This window comes from Nanorana parkeri, unplaced genomic scaffold, assembly GCF_000935625.1.
Source record: "Nanorana parkeri isolate BGI_ZX_2015 unplaced genomic scaffold, ASM93562v1 scaffold193, whole genome shotgun sequence".
Taxonomy (NCBI): domain Eukaryota; kingdom Metazoa; phylum Chordata; class Amphibia; order Anura; family Dicroglossidae; genus Nanorana; species Nanorana parkeri.
In genome coordinates, this window is record NW_017306461.1 from 1,514,872 (window position 1) to 1,534,186 (window position 19,315).

The 19,315-nt window shown below is 42.6% G+C and overlaps 1 protein-coding gene across 2 annotated transcripts in view; it reads right to left on the reverse strand.

Moving 5' to 3' along the window:
- TOX2 (TOX high mobility group box family member 2) overlaps positions 1–19,315 on the reverse strand; it is a 123,332-nt gene that overhangs the window by 56,198 nt on the left and 47,819 nt on the right. For both annotated transcript variants that reach the window (XM_018555359.1, XM_018555358.1), the window contains exon 2: positions 18,165–18,230. In XM_018555359.1, coding sequence (XP_018410861.1) covers positions 18,165–18,230 — 66 coding nt within the window. The remainder of the gene's footprint in view (positions 1–18,164; positions 18,231–19,315) is intronic.

Here is a 19,315-nt window from a genome sequence, read left to right on the forward strand (position 1 = left end):
ATAATTATTTAATATAATAATTATAATAATAAAATAATGGCAGCACAAGTACTAAGTGCTGAAAAATGTGAATTTTGCCTTAAGGCAAATAGGCTGTTCACTTTGCAACCATACAATGATTCCCCCAACTGAATATTCTACAGGGGATATGAGTGATCAGACAAGTTTGAATGCCCGTGTCTGATTGCCATTGTAATCTTGCCCAAAAACTGGTGCCTGCCCCCCCTTCCCCCTTCACCTCCCTGTTGACCTAAACATGTGCACCCCACTGTGCCAAAGGTACATGCTTATTGTCTTCTTTGAACAGAGTTTTGCCTGAGGGCAATCAGATTGTCCAGCCACCCTCTGAAGTTTATGGGTACCTTACAGCTGGCCATAGTCTTGTACATTTTATTCAATTTTAAAATCTAAATATGTCACAATGGCATAGCAATTAGGAAATCAAATGGTGGTTTCGATCAACCGCGAAGAGGTGGGATGAAAACTGCCCTGATTAATAGGTTTTTAGGCATTGGGAGCTCGGATCAGGAAATGGTAACCAGAATACAGGAGGAGGCCATTGTGGTGGGATGACCAATGAGAATGCATGTGACACAGGAAAGAGCAAGGCTGTAAAACTGAATAGCGATGTCACCATGTCTTGGCGAAGCTGAGTGGTGTGTGAATCACAACACTTATTAAACAGTCCTGTAATACAGTGTATGTACATTTTAGCTGTGTGATCAGCTGTTTGCCTAGAAATTACTACAAGAAAATATAGAAAACTAATGCTACCTAAGCAAACACATTCATCATCCTTTTCACTGTGCTTGGACTACAGCCTCCGTGTTGTGCAACCTCTCTACTATTTTACCATGGGGTGTATTTTAAAAAAATGTTGCACAGCCATTCTTCCTGCAAAACTGCCATGTACATTCGTTCCATGCCAATGGGGCAAAAATAAATGTTATTCGTAAATTTCCTTTTCAGGTCCAATGTAATATAAGGAAAATACCACATTATGGCCACTAGATAGTGCTGAGGATCGTATAGCAATAAGCATTTATTTCGTACGATTCTCGGCTCCATCTAGTGGCCATAATGTATCATTTTCCTGTTTTACCTCTAACCATATGAATGAATTACATTTGATCTGGAAATAAATGAACACTAAAACATTCATTTTTGCACCCGTTCACACAGAACAAATCTGCAATTCTGCAGGATGAATGGCTCTGCAGATGGTTTATAACTACACTGCTATGTGTTTGGAAAAAGCTTTAACAGGCTTAAAGACTGAAAGCATTGTTTAGAACTATGGACCCCCCCACGCCACCTCTACACAGGGGCAGATGCATGAAATATGGATACTGAGAATTTTAGGAAGAGAGTGTAGCAGTAAACCCCCGCCACCCCCCTCGTTAGGATAATGAATCAGCCTTAACAGTAAATACAAATACAATTTCCCAGCCTGCGTTTTTCTCTGCCTTTGTTAACCTCAGCCAGCCGGCACCTAAGCAGTTAAAATGGAAATGTTAATAAAAGCCAAAATGCAGAAAAGTCTACATATTACATTGATGCCGTTGTGTTGCTAGGCAGTGGAATATTGCTGTATTTGCAGAAAGAAAAAAAAAAAAAGGAAAAAACAAGATATGTATACGAGAATAGCAATCATTTTATGGGATCTGTTATCTGAGAAATGGTTATTGCATTTATAAAAAAAAAAAAGGAGAGAGAGAGCGTAAGAGAGAGAGAGAGAGAGACTTCTGCGGAACAATTTGATAAAAATAAGGAGAGACAGATGCAGCAAAGACAGAGAGAGAGAGAAATGGGATTTCTATGGCAACCGTTTTTATTAAGTAAAATCATTTCAACGATGGCATTATACAGCAACTGACGTTATGAAAAAAATATTTTTTTTTATTTTTTGAAGAAGAGGCAGAATACATTTCATCTGCAGTAAGAGGTTTGGAGTTAGTAAAATGACACAATTTGCAGTTGCTTGCCAGAACAGACTCTGCATCAATCATTTATTTGGAGCCTTTTTTTTTTTTTTTATTATTATTCACTAATTTTCATTGTGATGCAGGAAAACATTACAGGGTTATTTAAAGGAACAATCATTTCAGCTCACAATGGAAGTTGCAGAGGAAATGGATTTTTAAAGAACGGTCTCATTAAGGATTAACCCTGTAGGAACATGAGCAGCAGGACAACTACATCCTCTGTATATGTCAGGGGGGAAAGAAAACCAAATTCCAAACTTGTGACGTAGATTGAAAGGCTAGGGTACGGGCAGGGCCGGATTTACTCTCTCTGCTGCCTCAAGGCCAGGTTACTCCAATGCGCTCCCTCCCTGCCATACACACCCCCACCTCTTCCCTTAATGGAGAAGGGCAACTAGATGGCGAGGGCGGCAGGGTTGGTTTTCATTTTTTTTTTTTACTTTATCACTTTTTTTATCATTTCAATTTTTATTAATTTTTAAAGACCTGCAGGCTGCATACAAATGATCTCGGCGTCATCGCCCAGATCACTTGTATAAAACGAGCGGCATTTTCCCTGCTCTACATTTAGCTCAGCTTGCCTGAAGCAGGGCTAAATGTAGAAACAAAAACTACCCACCCGGCGCTCCCAAAAGGGCCGGGCCTTGGTGGCCTTGTTGGAAATCCGGACCTGGGTACGGGCGTGTGTGCTACCGTGGGCCCATTGGGAAGAGTAGCTATTTGACTTCTTAAAGCTGGACTCCAGTCAGATATAAAAGACATAATTCAATGCAGCTTTGTATACATTAATACATGATACCTAATTCAATTTATATACACAAAAGGAGTGTAAGTACATGAATTTGACTTGGTATCAGCCCCTCGCAGTACACTGCAAAAGCTCAGAAAAGGAGAACCAGCGCAAGGAATCAGTAAGTAGTGCTGCAGCGCTCGTGTGCTAACAGTATACTCATAGGTGGAGAGAACAGAGCGACATAGAGATGAGCCCATCCGTCTGCTGCTGCTGCTGCTTCTTGCCATGGCTAAATACAGGCTGTATACATTGATACAGCATTCAATGTATTTATTTTTTTAATGCAAGCAGCTTAGGTACCAGGATTTGACTTGGCATCAGTCTCTTTAGACCACTTTGCAGCAAAGCTTATACTGGGAAAAGGAGAAGCAGCTAAATTTGACTTGGTATCGGCCTCTAGCAGCCCACTTTATATCAAAGCTCAAACTGGGAAAAGGAGAAGCAGCGCAAGGAGTCAATAAGTTGTGCTGCAGTGCTCATGAGCTAACAAAAAGACATGCTGAGAACAGAAGAGGGCAGCATGGCAGAGAGATGAGCTTGTGAGTCTGCTGCTTCTGCTTAACTGTCCAGCACTGGCTGGGGGAGGCATAAGACAGTTCTCTTCAATAAATGGAGGCTGACCATGATAATAGCAACGCCCTTTCCATGCAACCCTATACACCTCAAACAACCTGACTGATGAGCATTAATATAGCACTATTCTATCATGTTATGTCCATAGAACTCTACTATTCTAGCTATTATAATATTCTACTCATTACCAGACTAATGGACACAAACATACTTTTGCTGCACATGTTGCATCCATTGAAACCTTCATCCCCAACATTACTCGCCTTATGGACATAATCATAGGGATGTTCAGATACCAGTTCAGATACCGGTGCCAATACTTGACATTTTCACAAGAACTACCAGTGTTGCAGCGGTTGTAGCTGGGACCTGGCTCTGGCGCTCCACCACTGTCCTGAAATCATTAGTCTGATTTGGTTTAGAAAAACTCACATGACAATAAACAAAAATGTCTCAGTACTTGTATCTGTGAGTACTTGGACAAGTATCAGTACTTGTACTTGAATAAATGGTATCGGTGCATCCCCAAGATAACAATCATACATTAAAACAGGGATGTAACGATCCCAGGAGCTCCGTATGCTCCTTAAAAATGACAGCTGCCTCCTAACTTTTGAATTTTTCTCTAGTTTGGTCTTGGGGCTGGAAAGTATCTGTACTTGTACTTGTACCGAGTACGGTACTTGGTATCTGAACATCCCTACATATAACTGTATCAGTCAGTCATAAACCATCACCCCTTTACCATGACCAACAGACATAATATTTTTTTTATCCATAGAACCCTACATACCTAACATGACCTGACTAATGGACATGTTCATAATATTATAATGCCCCTTAATTTTCCTCTAGAATGGATCACCTCCCCTCTAACATGACCTTAGCACAGGGCATGCATGTATACAATAGCCTCCTATGCCAATCTACCTGTGAAGTGACACTAAACTCAGGAATTAAATCTTAAAAATACATTTAAGTACCTTAAATATTAACAAAAATGAATCTTATTTCTGTATCACTCAGCTGTAGATCCTCCAATCACTTAGGAATTGGTGCTGGCACTGTCCTTCCTTCTGGAGGGGGGTTACTTTTGTTCCCCATGGTCCCTGTGTGTGTGTTGTAAAGTAGTCACCACTCCAAGCTCACTCCTGTGATAGACAACAATCCCACGTTTAGTTTACTAATTTGCAATGAGATTGTAGTCCATCATGGGAGCTAGCTTGGAGCGGTGACTACTTTACAACACACACACAGGGACCATGGGGAACAAAAGTAGCCACCCTCCAAGAGGAAGGACAGTATCAGCACCAATTCAGAGATGATTTGAGGATCTACAGCCGAGTGATACACAAATAAGATACATTTTTGTTAATCGTTCAGGTAGTTGAATGCATTTAACTCTTGAGTTTAGCATCACTTTAACAGAACCCAACAGCTCAACAATATGGCCTGACTCTTGGAACAAAAACTATATAGCTCTCTCATACCCTACGTAGACTTAGAACCCTACAAAGCAACTTGACCTGATTGCTGGTTAACCAATATGGAAATGATAACTATTCTCCTCCTTCCCTAGTGTTCTCATTTCTTCTACGTTCATCTTTGTATTTACAATATTAGATACAAATATCAGTGTCGAAGGGGGTTGGCTCTACACAAATTAAGAAAGCCTTTGTTAGAAACAAATATAGATGGATCAATTGCTGTTGGGCCTTAGAGGTCTGGTGACTCAACATAACCACTACTGCCCTTCCTTTTACCCGCTATACAGACAAACACCATTTCTCTTCCTTTCACATCCCTTTTACTATTCTCATAAATGACATTTGAGCTTGTAGCAGGCTTGTTAGGCTCACTGGAAAAAGGAAAATGGGACAATGAGAGGTTTTTGTGCTAAATATGAAGAGCCGTGCGGCTTTTAGTCACGCTTCAGAATCTGATCCAAGACCCAAAGGTTCAACGTAACAATGCACACTACTGTGCACTCCAGGAAAATAATACAAATAGATCTCCTAGATAATGCACAAAATAATATTGCATTCACTTATACCGCGAAGTCAGCACAAAAGAATCACCATCACTTTTTAAAATGGCAACAAATGCCAAGGTACAATAAACTAAAAAAACGATGGTTTAACAAGGTGAACTGATATATGCAAAGTGCAGAAACCTTTCAGTATGATTTCTGTTTGTCTGATCTGACTTTAGTGAACTGAAATCCATTTAGTTGCTGTGGTTTATTGCATTTTGTTCAGTTACTTGCTCATTGCAATGGGTTAAAAAACAGTCCTTCTCAATTTGTAGGTGCTTTTCCAATGGACCACTAGAGGGCGCATTGATACTGTGTATGTTAACCATGGGGTTTGGTCAGTATTATTGTAGGCCATACTAGCCGGTTCTGTAAATAAAAGGCATATATGTAGTTAAATAGTATGGTTTTGCCAATAATGTTAGCTTCCAACACACAAGCAAAAGTAAAAATTATTTATTTTAAATGCTTAAGCTATGGCATTAAATAACATAAGCGCCATTGAAAGGAGCCTATAGCAGCAATTTCCCCAAGTGTGTATTTAAACCCTTTTATTACTTTCCAAAGACGGTGGTTAACATTTTCCATCAACATTTTAGTATGGATTGTTCTTATCGTCTGCTGAAATGACAGACACGAGCACAGACTCTTTCCGGCCCTCTTCCTCCGCAAAGTGACATGTCCTCTTTAAGCTAAAGTTAATATTTTAACCTACTATCCTACTTTGACCTCTGCCAAGTGCCCCCCCCTCCCCTCCTCTGCAACTTTTTATCAGCTAAGCCCACAGTATATTTTTGTCCTCTAATAAACGTTCCGTTATTGTTCATTGAGAGAAAGCGACATTTCCTGAGATTCAAACTCTCGGAGAATTGTTGGAAGGAAGCAGATTTGTCTGTTGTAAACACGGCGGCATTGTGTGTATGTGTCACATTCTGTTTTAGGCATAAATGCTGATATTAAAGGTAAAAAGCCACAAAGATTTGGGGTATAAGTGCAATTTCTCCCCAATAACCCCCATAATTCACAAGGGAATGTGGAGTCACAAAGATGCTTTTTTGGAATTGAACTGTCCCAATATCCATTAAAAAGAAAATTTCAAATAAGCTTTAGCATGGTAAGGCCGAACTCCGGGAACAAAAGTTTTCATTTAAATAAATACTCACAAAGGATACAAATCCACTTTGTGGGCACCAAATGCTTTTGCAAGCCCAGATATTGTCTTGAAAAGGTAGATGTGATATCATTGCTGTGCTGTACATAGTCTGTGCAAAGAGCAGAGCTGTGGGAGGGACCCAGCAGGCTCCAGCCACTACAGGCTGCCTGCTGAAAATTACAGGAGGGGGCGGATACAAGACCAGTCACCCTGCACAAGGAGAGAGAGCAGCAGTGACCGGTCTTTATTACAGGAAGGCAAAACTTCACATTGGATTACTGCACAAATCTGGAAGAAGTACACAAAGCTCACCAAGATTCAAAGAATACACATGACTGGTTAATAGACAATATTTGTTGATCCCGAAGTTGAGCTTTTAAAAGTTGTAAATGTGCAGCATCAATAATGATCCTGCAAAGAAGGTCCTTGTTCAAGCACTTTCAGTTATGGGGTGACAACTGTCTCCGTATTGTATTTCTGTTTTGTCACATGCGCCACTGGTGAAGACTACAGTTGGCCGTGCCAAAACACATTGCACAGTCACGGTCCACCATTGTCACTACCAGAGCAATGATGTGCAGGCAACGCCGGAGCGAGTACAGCAAGTGGCTGTAAGGGACTGTGAGAGATTAGCAGCACTGAGATATACAAATGAATACACATGATGAAAACTATAATATATTAAAAAAAGGCAATCTCATACCCATTGCATTAGCAAGTTAAATGTCATCAAGTGAGGGTTTGATCTCCTATAAAATAAGCCTGAAATATATTGCCTGTCATTGCTGACCTCTAATTTTAAAAATGCTGGTTACTTGGCTTTCATGCTCATGACCGGGTATTTCAGAGGAAACCTGTCCTTCTAACAGCCACTGCTGCCCCCTCCCAGTCCTATCTCCCCCCAATTTACTCCACCCAAATACAATTAGACGTGAGTGGAGTTTAATTGGCCACAGCAGCCTTTATTAAATAACAAATTAACTTAAATTACAATGAACAACCATAGTAATAACTTCAGGTTTCAGGTCTTTCAATGCACCTTAAGAACAAACTTAAATCCCTGTGCCTGCAGCATCATTTACCAATGTAAGGCCCCCAGCTGTAATACACTGCCGCAGCCTCAGGGACAATATCTGTTGACTACAGACACCTACTGGTCAATAATACCCCGTCAAAACCAGCTGAACAAACCACCTAGAGGTTGAATGTTAGACTCCAGCCATAGTACAGTATCTCAGGGATGATATCTGTTGCCTGCAGATACTACTGGTAAATACTATATGTTCAAAACCAGTTGACCATACTACCTAGAGGTGGTATGTTAGGTCCCCAGCTGCAATACGTCATCTTAGGGTCGATATCTGTTGACCACAGACATCTACTGGTCACTACTACTTGGTCACCAGCTGACCATACCATCTAAAGGCGATATATTAGCCACCCAGCCGCAATAGACTGTCTCAGGGATGATATCTGTTGACCGCAGACACCTACTGGTCAATACTACCCAGTCAAAACCTGTTGACCAAGATGGGTGTCCAATCATTTACCAATAACACCAGCTTTAAATCTCCTTCAAGGACCCCAACCCACACACCCGCTACCATGGCACACTTCCAGGTAATCCAAAATTGAACTGTAGGGCTGGTGGAAGGCAAGCTTTCTTGTTTGCAACTCTCCAACTGGATTCTTCTTGCACCTTCCCCCGTCCACCTATAGGAGCCCTTCACAATTAGAACTAGAATTAGAATTTCCACCCAATCAGGTAAGTGACCACTCATCTAAACTGTTCTAGAACTTATTTCTTGCTCTCCTATCCACCCTATGCTCATTGTCATTGCCATGTCTAGCACTGACAATAATGACCCACTGAACAAGAATATTTATGAAGATCAAACTTTGCCATCTCTGTATGCTTGTTCCAGGTCAGCAGTTTAGAAAGTATTGGAGCCAGAGACGGCCCGGCAACTAGCGTTTTCAGAAACAGTTAAGCAATGGCAGCCTCTGCACGAGAGATTTGCTGTAAGATACTTATATTGTTTTCTTCTGTTACTTTATGTTTCTACAACTGTGAGGCTGAGCTAATGTTCCAGCCATGTAATGCCCATTTAAGACACACCAGCTTTATTAGTATATAAGAAGTTTATGAAGTCCATAGAAGACAATAAAAAACTGAGCACAAAGTCCACTGGAATCAATAAATCTTTGTAGTGTATAAAGTTTAGTGAGCTTTGAGAGACACAGAATTAGGAAAACGAAGAGTACGATTGGAAACGCAAAGCCAATGTGTGAAGTACAGTAACCTATCCCAACCAATCAGAATGTATCTGTCACTAGTATGTCCTAAGCTGGCCAAAAATTGGCTAAATTTGCTGAGCGGAGGGGTGCTGAGTGGGCCACACACTGGTTGAATTTCACTACTGACTCGACAAACTTTCCATGGGTGGCCATGCCAGCACCACCTGGATTGATAAAAGTCATTTTTTTCAATCAACTTTTGTCAAGGGAGCCAAGTGGAAACTTATAAGCCTGAACAGTAACTGCAGCCAGTCATTGTTTCGGTTATTCAGCAGCCACGGGAGCAGTACAATCGCTGGGAGAGGGGATTTCTCTATCCATGCTGTTTATTGTGGATGGGGTAACTTAACGATTTCTCTCGTTCATCTCAAGAGAATAAACAAGAGAAATCTAGCAGTATATGGCGGAACTACACCCTTATATCCCTTACAGCCAAGGAAGGTGCCATCTTAGACTCTATCTGGATTGCAGTTGCCATGGTTCTACACATGTGATCAGCCATTTGAGGGCTACAAAATTTGGTTGAGAGCAGAAATAAGCACACTGGCAACCCAGAAAGTTGTCATGCCTAAAAAGTAACTGTTTTGGCTGGGTAAAGTTCCTCTTAATCTTCCTCTTTTTCTACTATCTTTGACAGGCCAATGTGTCCAGGAAAAGTGGCAGATAGAGGGTTGGGACAAACCATTAAACATTGACAGGGGTGCTTACAATGGTCAGCTTTCATTCATTTATGGAAAACCGTTATCCCGAAAGGATCAAAACCTTTCCTGTAACTGCTTATAACGCCTGGTTCACACCTGGGCGTTTTACAGCACGTTCCTACGCGCTGTAAAACGCTCAACATGTGAAAACCAATAATTGCCTATGGGCATAGTTCCCACCTGGGCGTTTTACATCGCGTAGGAACACGCTGTAAAACGCCCTATGCCCAAAGAAGTACAGGAGCTTCTTTGGGGCGTATTTGCCACGCGCATCCATTAGGATACAGCCGGATAGCCCTCGGAAACAAACGCGCGTTTCTTTTACAGCAAATCGCTGTAAAAATGCGTGGCAAACGTGCATATTCTGTACGCCCAGGTGTGAACCCAGCCTAAGTGTTCGCTGGCATTAGGCTATAGAGAAGAACTCCAGTCAGTTAAAAATGTAACCCTTGCAGTGGGCCTGCCCTCGCACTACAAGGGTTAATTGCTTCATATCATCTAGGGTGTAAAATAAAAAATATATGCTCACCCGATCCTACTGACCGCTCAGGCGTCCTCAGGGCCGGATTTCCTACAAGGCCAACCAAGGCCCGGCCTTTTTTGGCAGCAGGGAGTAGAGGGGCAGCAGGGGTGTGGAACTGATATCTCCCGATGCCCAGGCAGGTAGTTGTTTTCTACATTTAGGCCTGCTTTGTACATACCTCAAGTATTATGGAAGTCAATAGACTTGCACTACACGTAATAACATCAGCAGGACTTAGCCTGCCGGAGCTTGGGGGAGAATAGGTGGGTATTTCTTTTTTATTTTACACCCTAGACCAAAACAAGCACTCAACACTTACAGTGCGGGGATAGCCCCACTGCAAGGGTTATGTTTTTACCTGCCGGAGTCCTTCCTTAAAGCGGAACTACATCATCCGTTTCCTTACAGGGGTGGGCAACTACGGCCCTCCAGCTGTTTTGGAACTACAAGTCCCATGAGGCACTGATAGTTGCAGGTGTTCTGCAGAAAGCTCCAATTTCTCAAGATCTTCAATGACGTCATGTCCGACTTGCCAGTAAGCATTCTGGAAGATTTGGCTCTAGTGCGCGTGCGCCACCCGCAGCATTTTCCTAAATCTTATCACGTTCGATAATGCAATTCTGTGCAACTGCGCGGCTTCAGAAGCCTTGTCGAGTTCTCCAATTGTGCTTACCGCACCTGTGTGGGAGGACGCTTGCCTGACTGTGACGGCCATATTGAGTGGGGCAACTCAGATCACTAACATGCTGGATTCCTCTCATTTTAGTTGATTATAATACTGAAGAGCATTGTTGAACTTGATGACAATTAGGAAAATGCCGTGGGTGGAGCCAATTCTCCCAAAACTCTTACTGGCAAGTCAACCGGACGTGACGTCGTTGCAGATCTGGAGAAATTGGAGTTTTCAACAGAACACAGGCATGACTCCCAGAGGCATGTTGCGATTTGTTGTTAAAGCACAGCTGAAGCTGCCCTACAGCAAAGGAAGGTGCCATCTTAGCCTCTATATGGGTGGCAGTTGCCATGGTGCTGGACATGTGATCAGCTATGACACCAGTCATCAGAGGGCTTGAAAATCCGGTTGGGCTGGAATAAGTACACTGGCAACTTTGACAGTTGGCATGCCTTGAAAGTAACTGTTTTGGGAGAAATTACATTGGTTGGTAAAGTTCCTCATCTAAATCTAAATCTAGTAGTCAATCTAACACTACCCTCTCCACGGGATGAGATCCAAGGGTGGCTATGCTCCTCCATAGATGCTGTGGAAGAGTGAGCGTAGCCACCCCAAGAGTGGAAGTGTGTTACTGGCTGATAATAAAGAAAAACAATCTAAGAAAGAAAACAAATCCAGTCACCACATCTAGAGACTGGCAAGCTGCAATATAATACATTGCTGTTTTGGGTTTAGATATGTCTAACCCTAATCATAACGAAATAAACTATACTCTCACCAAACCCCCCCCCCAAACCTTCCGTTTAACATGTCTGCAGCTCTGACCTCATAAGAGTAAATAATTGTATACACAACCTCCTAAAACAATAGGCTGAACCTGCTCTATGCAGCCAGACTGCGTTATAAAAGCATGAAAGCTTTGTCATAAGGAATCCTCCAATGGCCGCCAGCCCAGAATGACACAATTATTTGCACACTCCATTCATCCTTTAACTCCTCAGAAAAAAGGCCCCTCTTTGTGCCGGCCAAACAATAGGCGGCTTCCGTATACAATCCCAGTCACACACAAATTATATCCCCCTGTGTCCCTCCACTCCTCTCTCTAAGGGGGTCAACAGGTCACCGCTGAATGACTGGATGTCATCTTTCATTATCGCTGGCGTCTGCTCCGAAACGGAAAATCTCACTCCGCGCCACAGTCAGGAGTGTCACCATGATTTGATTTAAATAGGTGGAATTATATAATTTGTGTTCCTCCCGCAGGCACGGACGGCCCTAAAAGCTGCCATAATGCGCGCTGAGAACGGGGCGACTGTCTCAGTGACTTATCTGGATGGGACTAACGAGACACGTCTGCGCAATTTAGCCTGCCGTGGCTGGGGGTATGGAAAGGTTTACGGCGACGCTAACGAGAGTTTATGGGTCTCATTTTAATACAGGAAGAGAATTAAGATCGCATAATCAATTCTCCGATACCAGCCACATGCTTTAAAATGGTTAACGGGGCTGCCTATTCCATAACCATGCATCCAGTCTTTATATAAAGAGGACCTGTCACCCACTGCGAATGTTTAAAAGAATATTATACCTTTTGGACTATGTTTCATGTTATACCCATACTTAGGGTGTAACATGAAACATATACAATAGATATTCCACTGCCCTCCTTACTGGTATACCCCTTGTAGGTGGGTGTTGAAATGACTGCAGATGGACCGCTCAAGTCCAAGTATATACAGTATGTCACCAGCGCACCAGAATCAAGTGTTCAAAATCATCTTGTCACAGGAAAGGCAACGTTTCAGGACACTTTGGGTCCCTTCATCAGGCGAAATAATGTACATGTGTCAATATAGACAATTCTGGGGTTCTGCCTTACCAGAGCCAGTGAGCTTATTACCAAACTTTGCTGCATCTGGACCATTCGAATGAGCAAATGAAACCCCGGTGCCTCTTAAATGTGTTCTTTTCACATTTACCTTTGTGATCATGTTACCCCCATATTCATGGTCACTTAACACACCCCTGCTGCCCATTTACCTGAATCACAGGGTTCTTTCATTTATAATTTGGCATATCTCCGCCCACACAGCCGCATCATTCATTCACAGATCTTTTAACAGATCTGTAAATGGTAAAACTACAAGTCCTATAAGCCATTGCAACAGAGGGACTTCTAGTTTTTAATGCAATACAAATGCTGTGACGTCACTGCACTTGTAGTCCATTGACACCTCATCCCGTCCATGTTACTGAATGTCCGTACCGAAGTACAAACATGGATGGGAGGAAGAGTCTGCAGGAGCCAGAGCATTGCATCCCCTATCCACTGATTGCTTTACTGGCTCCAATGAAAAAAAAATACTAAATGCACACTTTTTCTTTTATGAAGGTTTGTGCATCTATTTTTTTTTTTTTAAAGATGGAATTTCCCTTTAATGACCTTCAGTTAGGGGTTTACATCTATTATAGAGTGTTCTTTGCTGTTTTAAATAATAATATAATTAAAACAATAGTTTTAATTTATAATAATATAATAATATAGTAAAAATAATACTTTTAAAATCCACAACAATTTGATATAATTCCAAACCTTCTGATACAATTGAAAAGGGCTTTTTGAGATGAGAAGAAAAACCACAATAAGGCTGAGCCATTCTTAAAAGAATTCACAAAACTTTTATTAACATAGAGAACATAAAAAATATCCATGAACACCAATAAAAGCAAATCACAATTGTTAGCAGAGGATTACCAAAGTCTTGAGGAGCAAGACTAATTAGTTGCATCTATTTATACAAAACCCATATCGTATCAGCCACTAGATGTTATAAAGTGATTTCACCAGTGTTCAATAATTCCACCTTCAAGACATTTCACGTCATCGCTTCATCAGGAAGGTGAGTGAAGTCATTTGTAGGTATTACAATCCAAGTATTTAGGAAAATAATACTCTATTAAAACCCAGTATGAGATGCTGCCACCCCAACAAAGAACCCTCAGGTACAGGCAGGGCCGGATTTACTTTCTCTGCTGCCCCAAGGCCAGGTTCCGTAATGCCCCCCCTACCTGCCAACCGCCCCCCCATGGAGAATGGCAGACCTGCAGACTGCATGCAAGTGATCTTGGCGACATCGCCGAGATCACTTGTGCAAAACAAGTGGTGTCTTCCCCGCTAGCTCTGCTTGCCCAAAGTAGGGCTAAATGTAGAAAACAACTACCCGCCCGACCCCCGGAACTGCATGTCCCGGGCGTCAGGAGACAGGAATTCCACACCCCTGCTGCCCCTTTACTCCCATCTGCCCCAAGGCCGTGCCTCGGTTGGCCTTGTGGTAAATCCAACCCTGGGTACAGGGAAAGAGTAGATAACCGGAGAAGTACACTTAGCAGGACAGCAATCTGTTTGGCGGGAATCCCACATGCGCTGCAGTGCATATGAATCCCCCATATCATTCAATTTTTAAATAAAACCTTTCCGTTTTTATTACATAGCTTAATTTAAACCCAGTGACATAATCACAGGATCTCTGCGCAATGCAGGCAGACCATGGCTGGCGGAGGGGCCTGGCAGGGTGCTGTATATGAAAACATCAGAGCACCCTGCCTCCTTGTACTCCTCAGAAGAGCCCTCACACCTGATGTAAGCAGTGGATTGGCTCTTGGGAGGAGTTATGCAAATATCAAAATGCCTTTAAGAGAGGGTTTCAGTCTGGAGGAGTGGGAGTTTGCAGGCAGGCTGTATTTAAATGTAGGTAATGCCCACATGCGATGCTGAGCTTTCATGAGTGAAAGAACCGAAATCCAATGTATGAAGAGGGTAATACAAGGGACAGTCAGGCTAGGGAGGAACGGACTAGATGATACAGGATGGCCTCCGGCCAGGAAATGAGGCGGGCTCGATCTGATTTGCTGTAGCTTCTAATGTACATTGTGAGAAGCTCACAGTGTGCAGTGACATCAGAGTAAGCAATGCCAGTCCAGGAGAGGAGACGGTACAACCAGTGGTGTATTTTGGTTTTGTGCTGCCCTAGGCAAGACTAAACCCGAGCACCCCCCCCCCCCCAACCCCCAAACCCCCATAACCCCACCAATCCCTAATCTACATTAGTCCCACCCCTTCCTGTTTAAGACATTTTGCATAACCTGTCAGTCGTGGGATTCGTCGCGCACGGTGTGTCTAGATTCTGACAAGTTGCGCTATCAACGTAGCGGGATGCTCTAGTTCTACCTTTGCAATAGCCACCTTCTCCATTCCTGGCTTGATGGGCTCCCTAGTTCTGCAGCTACAATAAACATTCTCTCCTGCCCTGCCATGCTGTGCTAGTCTTTACGTCTGTAGCTGCAACACCGATCTTCTGCCATCATATGCTGGGCCCTCTAATTCTGCAGTTACCCATCTTCTGCCTCGGCCGCTGGGCTCTGTAGTTTGCCCCACTCTAGAGACATAACCCTGCACGGAGCTTATAGGCTGCACTTCCCCGGACTCACCACCACGGAGGTGCCGATGAGCACGATGACCATCTGGATCTCAGCCCTGGGGTACTGCGGAATCTTCTCCGCTGCTTGAAGTCAGAGATTTGGGTGACAGTTTCACAGGGAGATCCGGCGCATGAACTGCCGGTGCATCCGGACGAAGGTCACACACACCAATACAATGCACAGCATGTTGACCAGGAAGAGGAAGGAGCTGCAGCCGGCATATATGTTGGAGTAGGCGGCATGGGTGGACATGTTGGTGCCCCAGTCAAAGAAGCACCAGGTCCAGGGGTACTGGCAGTAATTTATGAATAATTTATATATTTTTTTCTCTTACCTAACTGGTTTAGGGGCAGCATTTTTTGGCGCCCCCCTGGAAAGTGCCGTCCTAGGCAAATGCCTAGTTTGCCTTGCAGTAGATACACCCCTGGGTACAACTGTGCAAGACTGAAGGGAAGGCCGGAGGTCAACTTCACCATACAATGTGGAGGAGATGCCTCTATTGAGGTGTTTTGTAAACAGGTTTCAATGCAGTCATAAAGAAGTTTCTAAAGCTGCTATTAAGCTGGGAGGAGATATAACAAAGAACTGCACAAAAACACTCCAGAAATGTATATTTGATGATTTATTCACATATCACTTGTGATATGTATTTTTTTATTTTGCCCAAAAATGTGAATAAACTTTAAATTAGAGATCTTCAGAGGGTCCATTTAAATAACACAGATCACTGGGTTACAGATCCTATCCATTCTGCCTCTGAACTTTTTCCTGTGCATGAATGTAGGTAAAGGGGATGGCTATGGCCCACGGGTCTCAGGTGTTACCCACAAACCCAGGCTGAGTGCTATGTAAAAGGGCTCTACGTAGGTATCTACTTTGATGTGTTATTTCCTCAGTGTTTGTATTTGACCTAAATACTTAAGGAAGAAACCTCACAAAATATTTTTAAACTTTTACTTAAAATGCATTGCATAAAGCACTGGGTCCCGTTCTGATTGGTAGCCACATTGTGGATTAAAAGCACCCCTTTATTTATGTTAATGCTGGCTGTAGCTCCACCCTTGTACGAGGCCCAATATATGGGCATTCCTGTGTGAGGAGGTACATCCAGCACTCAGCCCCCGCCCCCTCTCTAATCCGACTATTAATTTACTATTGTGAATGAATAATTAGAGCTGAAAGGCTGTGTGAAACACATACATGGCATCAGCAGATATATCACACAGCCCTGCAGCGCTGATCATTCATAATAGTAAAAGTTAACTCAGTGCTGCAGGGCCATGTGTTCTATCTGCTGCTGCTTGTAAACATACACAGCTCAGGTAGATAGATCACATAAACCTGCTGATTGTTCATTAATAATAGTAAAAGATTATTCAGCACTGCGGGGCTGTGTGTCTATCCGTGGCTAGTTGTAAACATACACAGCTCCAGCAGATAGATCACGCAGCCCTGCAGCTATGATTGGTCATTCATAATAATAAAAGATAATTTAGTGCTGCAGAGCTATGTGTTCTATCTGCGGCTGCTTGTAAACATACACAGCCCAGATAGATAGATCACACAACCCCACAGTGTTGATTGTTCATTCATAATAGTAAAATATTATTCAGCACTGAGGGGCTGTGTGTCTATCCGTGGCTGATTGTTCATTCACAATAGTAAAAGATCATTTAGTGCTGCAGGGCTGCGTGTCTATCCGTGGCTACTTGTAAACATACACAGCCCAGGTAGAGAGATCACACAGCCCTGCAGCTATGATTGGTCATTCATAATAGTAAAATATAATTTAGTGCAGCAGGGCTTCGTGTTCTATCTGTGTCTGCTTGTAAACATACACAGCCTAAGTAGATAGATCACACAGCTCTGCAGCTATGATTATTCATTCATTATAGTAAAAGATAGTTTAGTGCTGCAGGGCTATGTATTCTATCCGTGTCTGCTTGAAAACATACACAGCCCAAGTAGATAGATCACACAGCCCTGCAGCTATGGTTATTCGTTCATAATAGTAAAAGACCATTTAGTGCTGCAGGGCTACTTGTCCTATCTGTGGCTGCTTGTAAACATACACAGCCCAGGTAGATAGATCACACAACCCCACAAGCGGGATCATTCATTCATAATAGTAAAAGATCATTCAGCGCTGTGGGGCTGTGTGTCTATCCGTGGTTAAACGTACACAGCTCCAGCAGATAGATCACACAACCCCACAGCACTGAATGACATTTTACTATTCTGAATGAATAGTTTAGCGCTGTCAGGAGCAGTGCCATGTATGACACAGCCCCACAGTGCTGCCTGTTCATTCATAATAGTAAAAGATCACTCAGCGCTGAGGGTCTGTGGCATAGATCTGCCAGGGCTGTGTACTGACAAACAGTTGCACATAGACACACAGCCCGCATGCTGTGTGATCTGTAGTGAATGTTCTTCGGAGCGCCCCCTTCTGCGAGAGACCACCGCTGTCACTCAAAATTCTGTCTCTTTGCTAGCAGCATGGTCGTACAGCAGTGGGCAAACTGTCCAACCACACTGCTTAGCAAAGGCAAAGACAGAACGGAGTTGAACGGGACCAAGTGCTACATGAACTTGGTCCCCTGTGGGATTAAATAAAAGTGTGAGAGATCTTCATTAAAGTCTGAAACTGAATCTTTAGTTCTCCGCAATGTTATCTACTTTCTACACCAACAGATTTTGCATTAAGCACAACCAGGCTCCTACAATGTAATCGTATGCAAACTAAATGATGGTTGATAATAACATTTTTGGTAATAATTCACCATCGCTTCTGAATACTTTCCATTCATTTACGGAACACAGACATGTCTAGATGGTGTTTTACATATGGTTATGGAGACAAGACACAGGGAATTTTTGGAAGACCTTTCAGTCTACAAGATCTATAACCACTTATACCACAAGCAAGACAAGGGAAGCAGAGCGGAACCTACCTGATTTGAAGAAAGGAAGTCCTGGTTACTTTCATTCATACTCATGTACATGTTTTCCCCATCAAACTGTAAGAGAAAATAAGAATTGCATTGAAAACCAAATTTTGAGCATTGTTCAAAAGGGACACAAAGGGTTTTACCGTGATAAAGAGGAATAGGTCACAGGTGAGATGTAACCACATGTTATTGTCGCTGACTTGCTGTTTATTTTATATATGACCCAGAAACTTGCTTTCTGTATGACTCATTGATTTATTTATGTGAATGTTTATTTATTTAAAGCAGATATAAACCCAATGAATAAAAACCCCTTAAAAGTATTTTTCAATATTATCAAATCTGCAGCTTTCATTGAACTAATACCTGGTGATCCTGCCAGGAATGCCTTTGTTCAGGCACTTCCTGTAATAGGGTAACAATGCTCTATCCCTGTGTTCAAATTGTGCTCATGCGTTGTCACACAGACTTCTGCTGCAGACTACAAGTGGCCGTTTTAACACGTGCAAGGTCAGCTATTGTGACCATCAGGAAACCCCCCTCTGTGGCTGCAGTGCATGTAGACAGGATGTGGCGGCAAGGAGGCCACAGGAGATCAGCAGCGCTGACATGAACAAAGGAGAAAACAGGTATTTTATGGGGAATTGTTTGAATGAAAACAAACTGAAAGCACAAATTAATCTGTCGTAAAGTTATGGGTTTATATCTACTTTAAACAAAAAGAAACTCAACAAAACGATTAGCATTTAAAAGTAATTAATGAAGAGCACTTGTTGTTTTACAGAGCAAACAATGTAACACAAAGAAGGGGGTTAGTGATTGTTGGCACATTACTTCTTTGTCTCAGAAGCTTTTTGTGTGTTTCAGAAGAGATATTTTAACCATACAATGATAATGAATTTTTTACACTTTGATAGATTTTATTATACTGATCATATATATACTTTTTTTTTAAATTAAAGGAGAACTATGAGGTGAGTGCTTTTCACTCACCTCATAGTTCTAGCCGACCTGTGACAATGAGACTGTCACAGGTCGGCTCAGTAGATCGGGAGGTGAGCGAACACATACCGGGTTCGCTCGCCTCTCGATCCTGTCACGGCTCTCTGCCATGACAGGGGGAGGGGCTGGATTCCCCTCTCCCCGCTCCGATC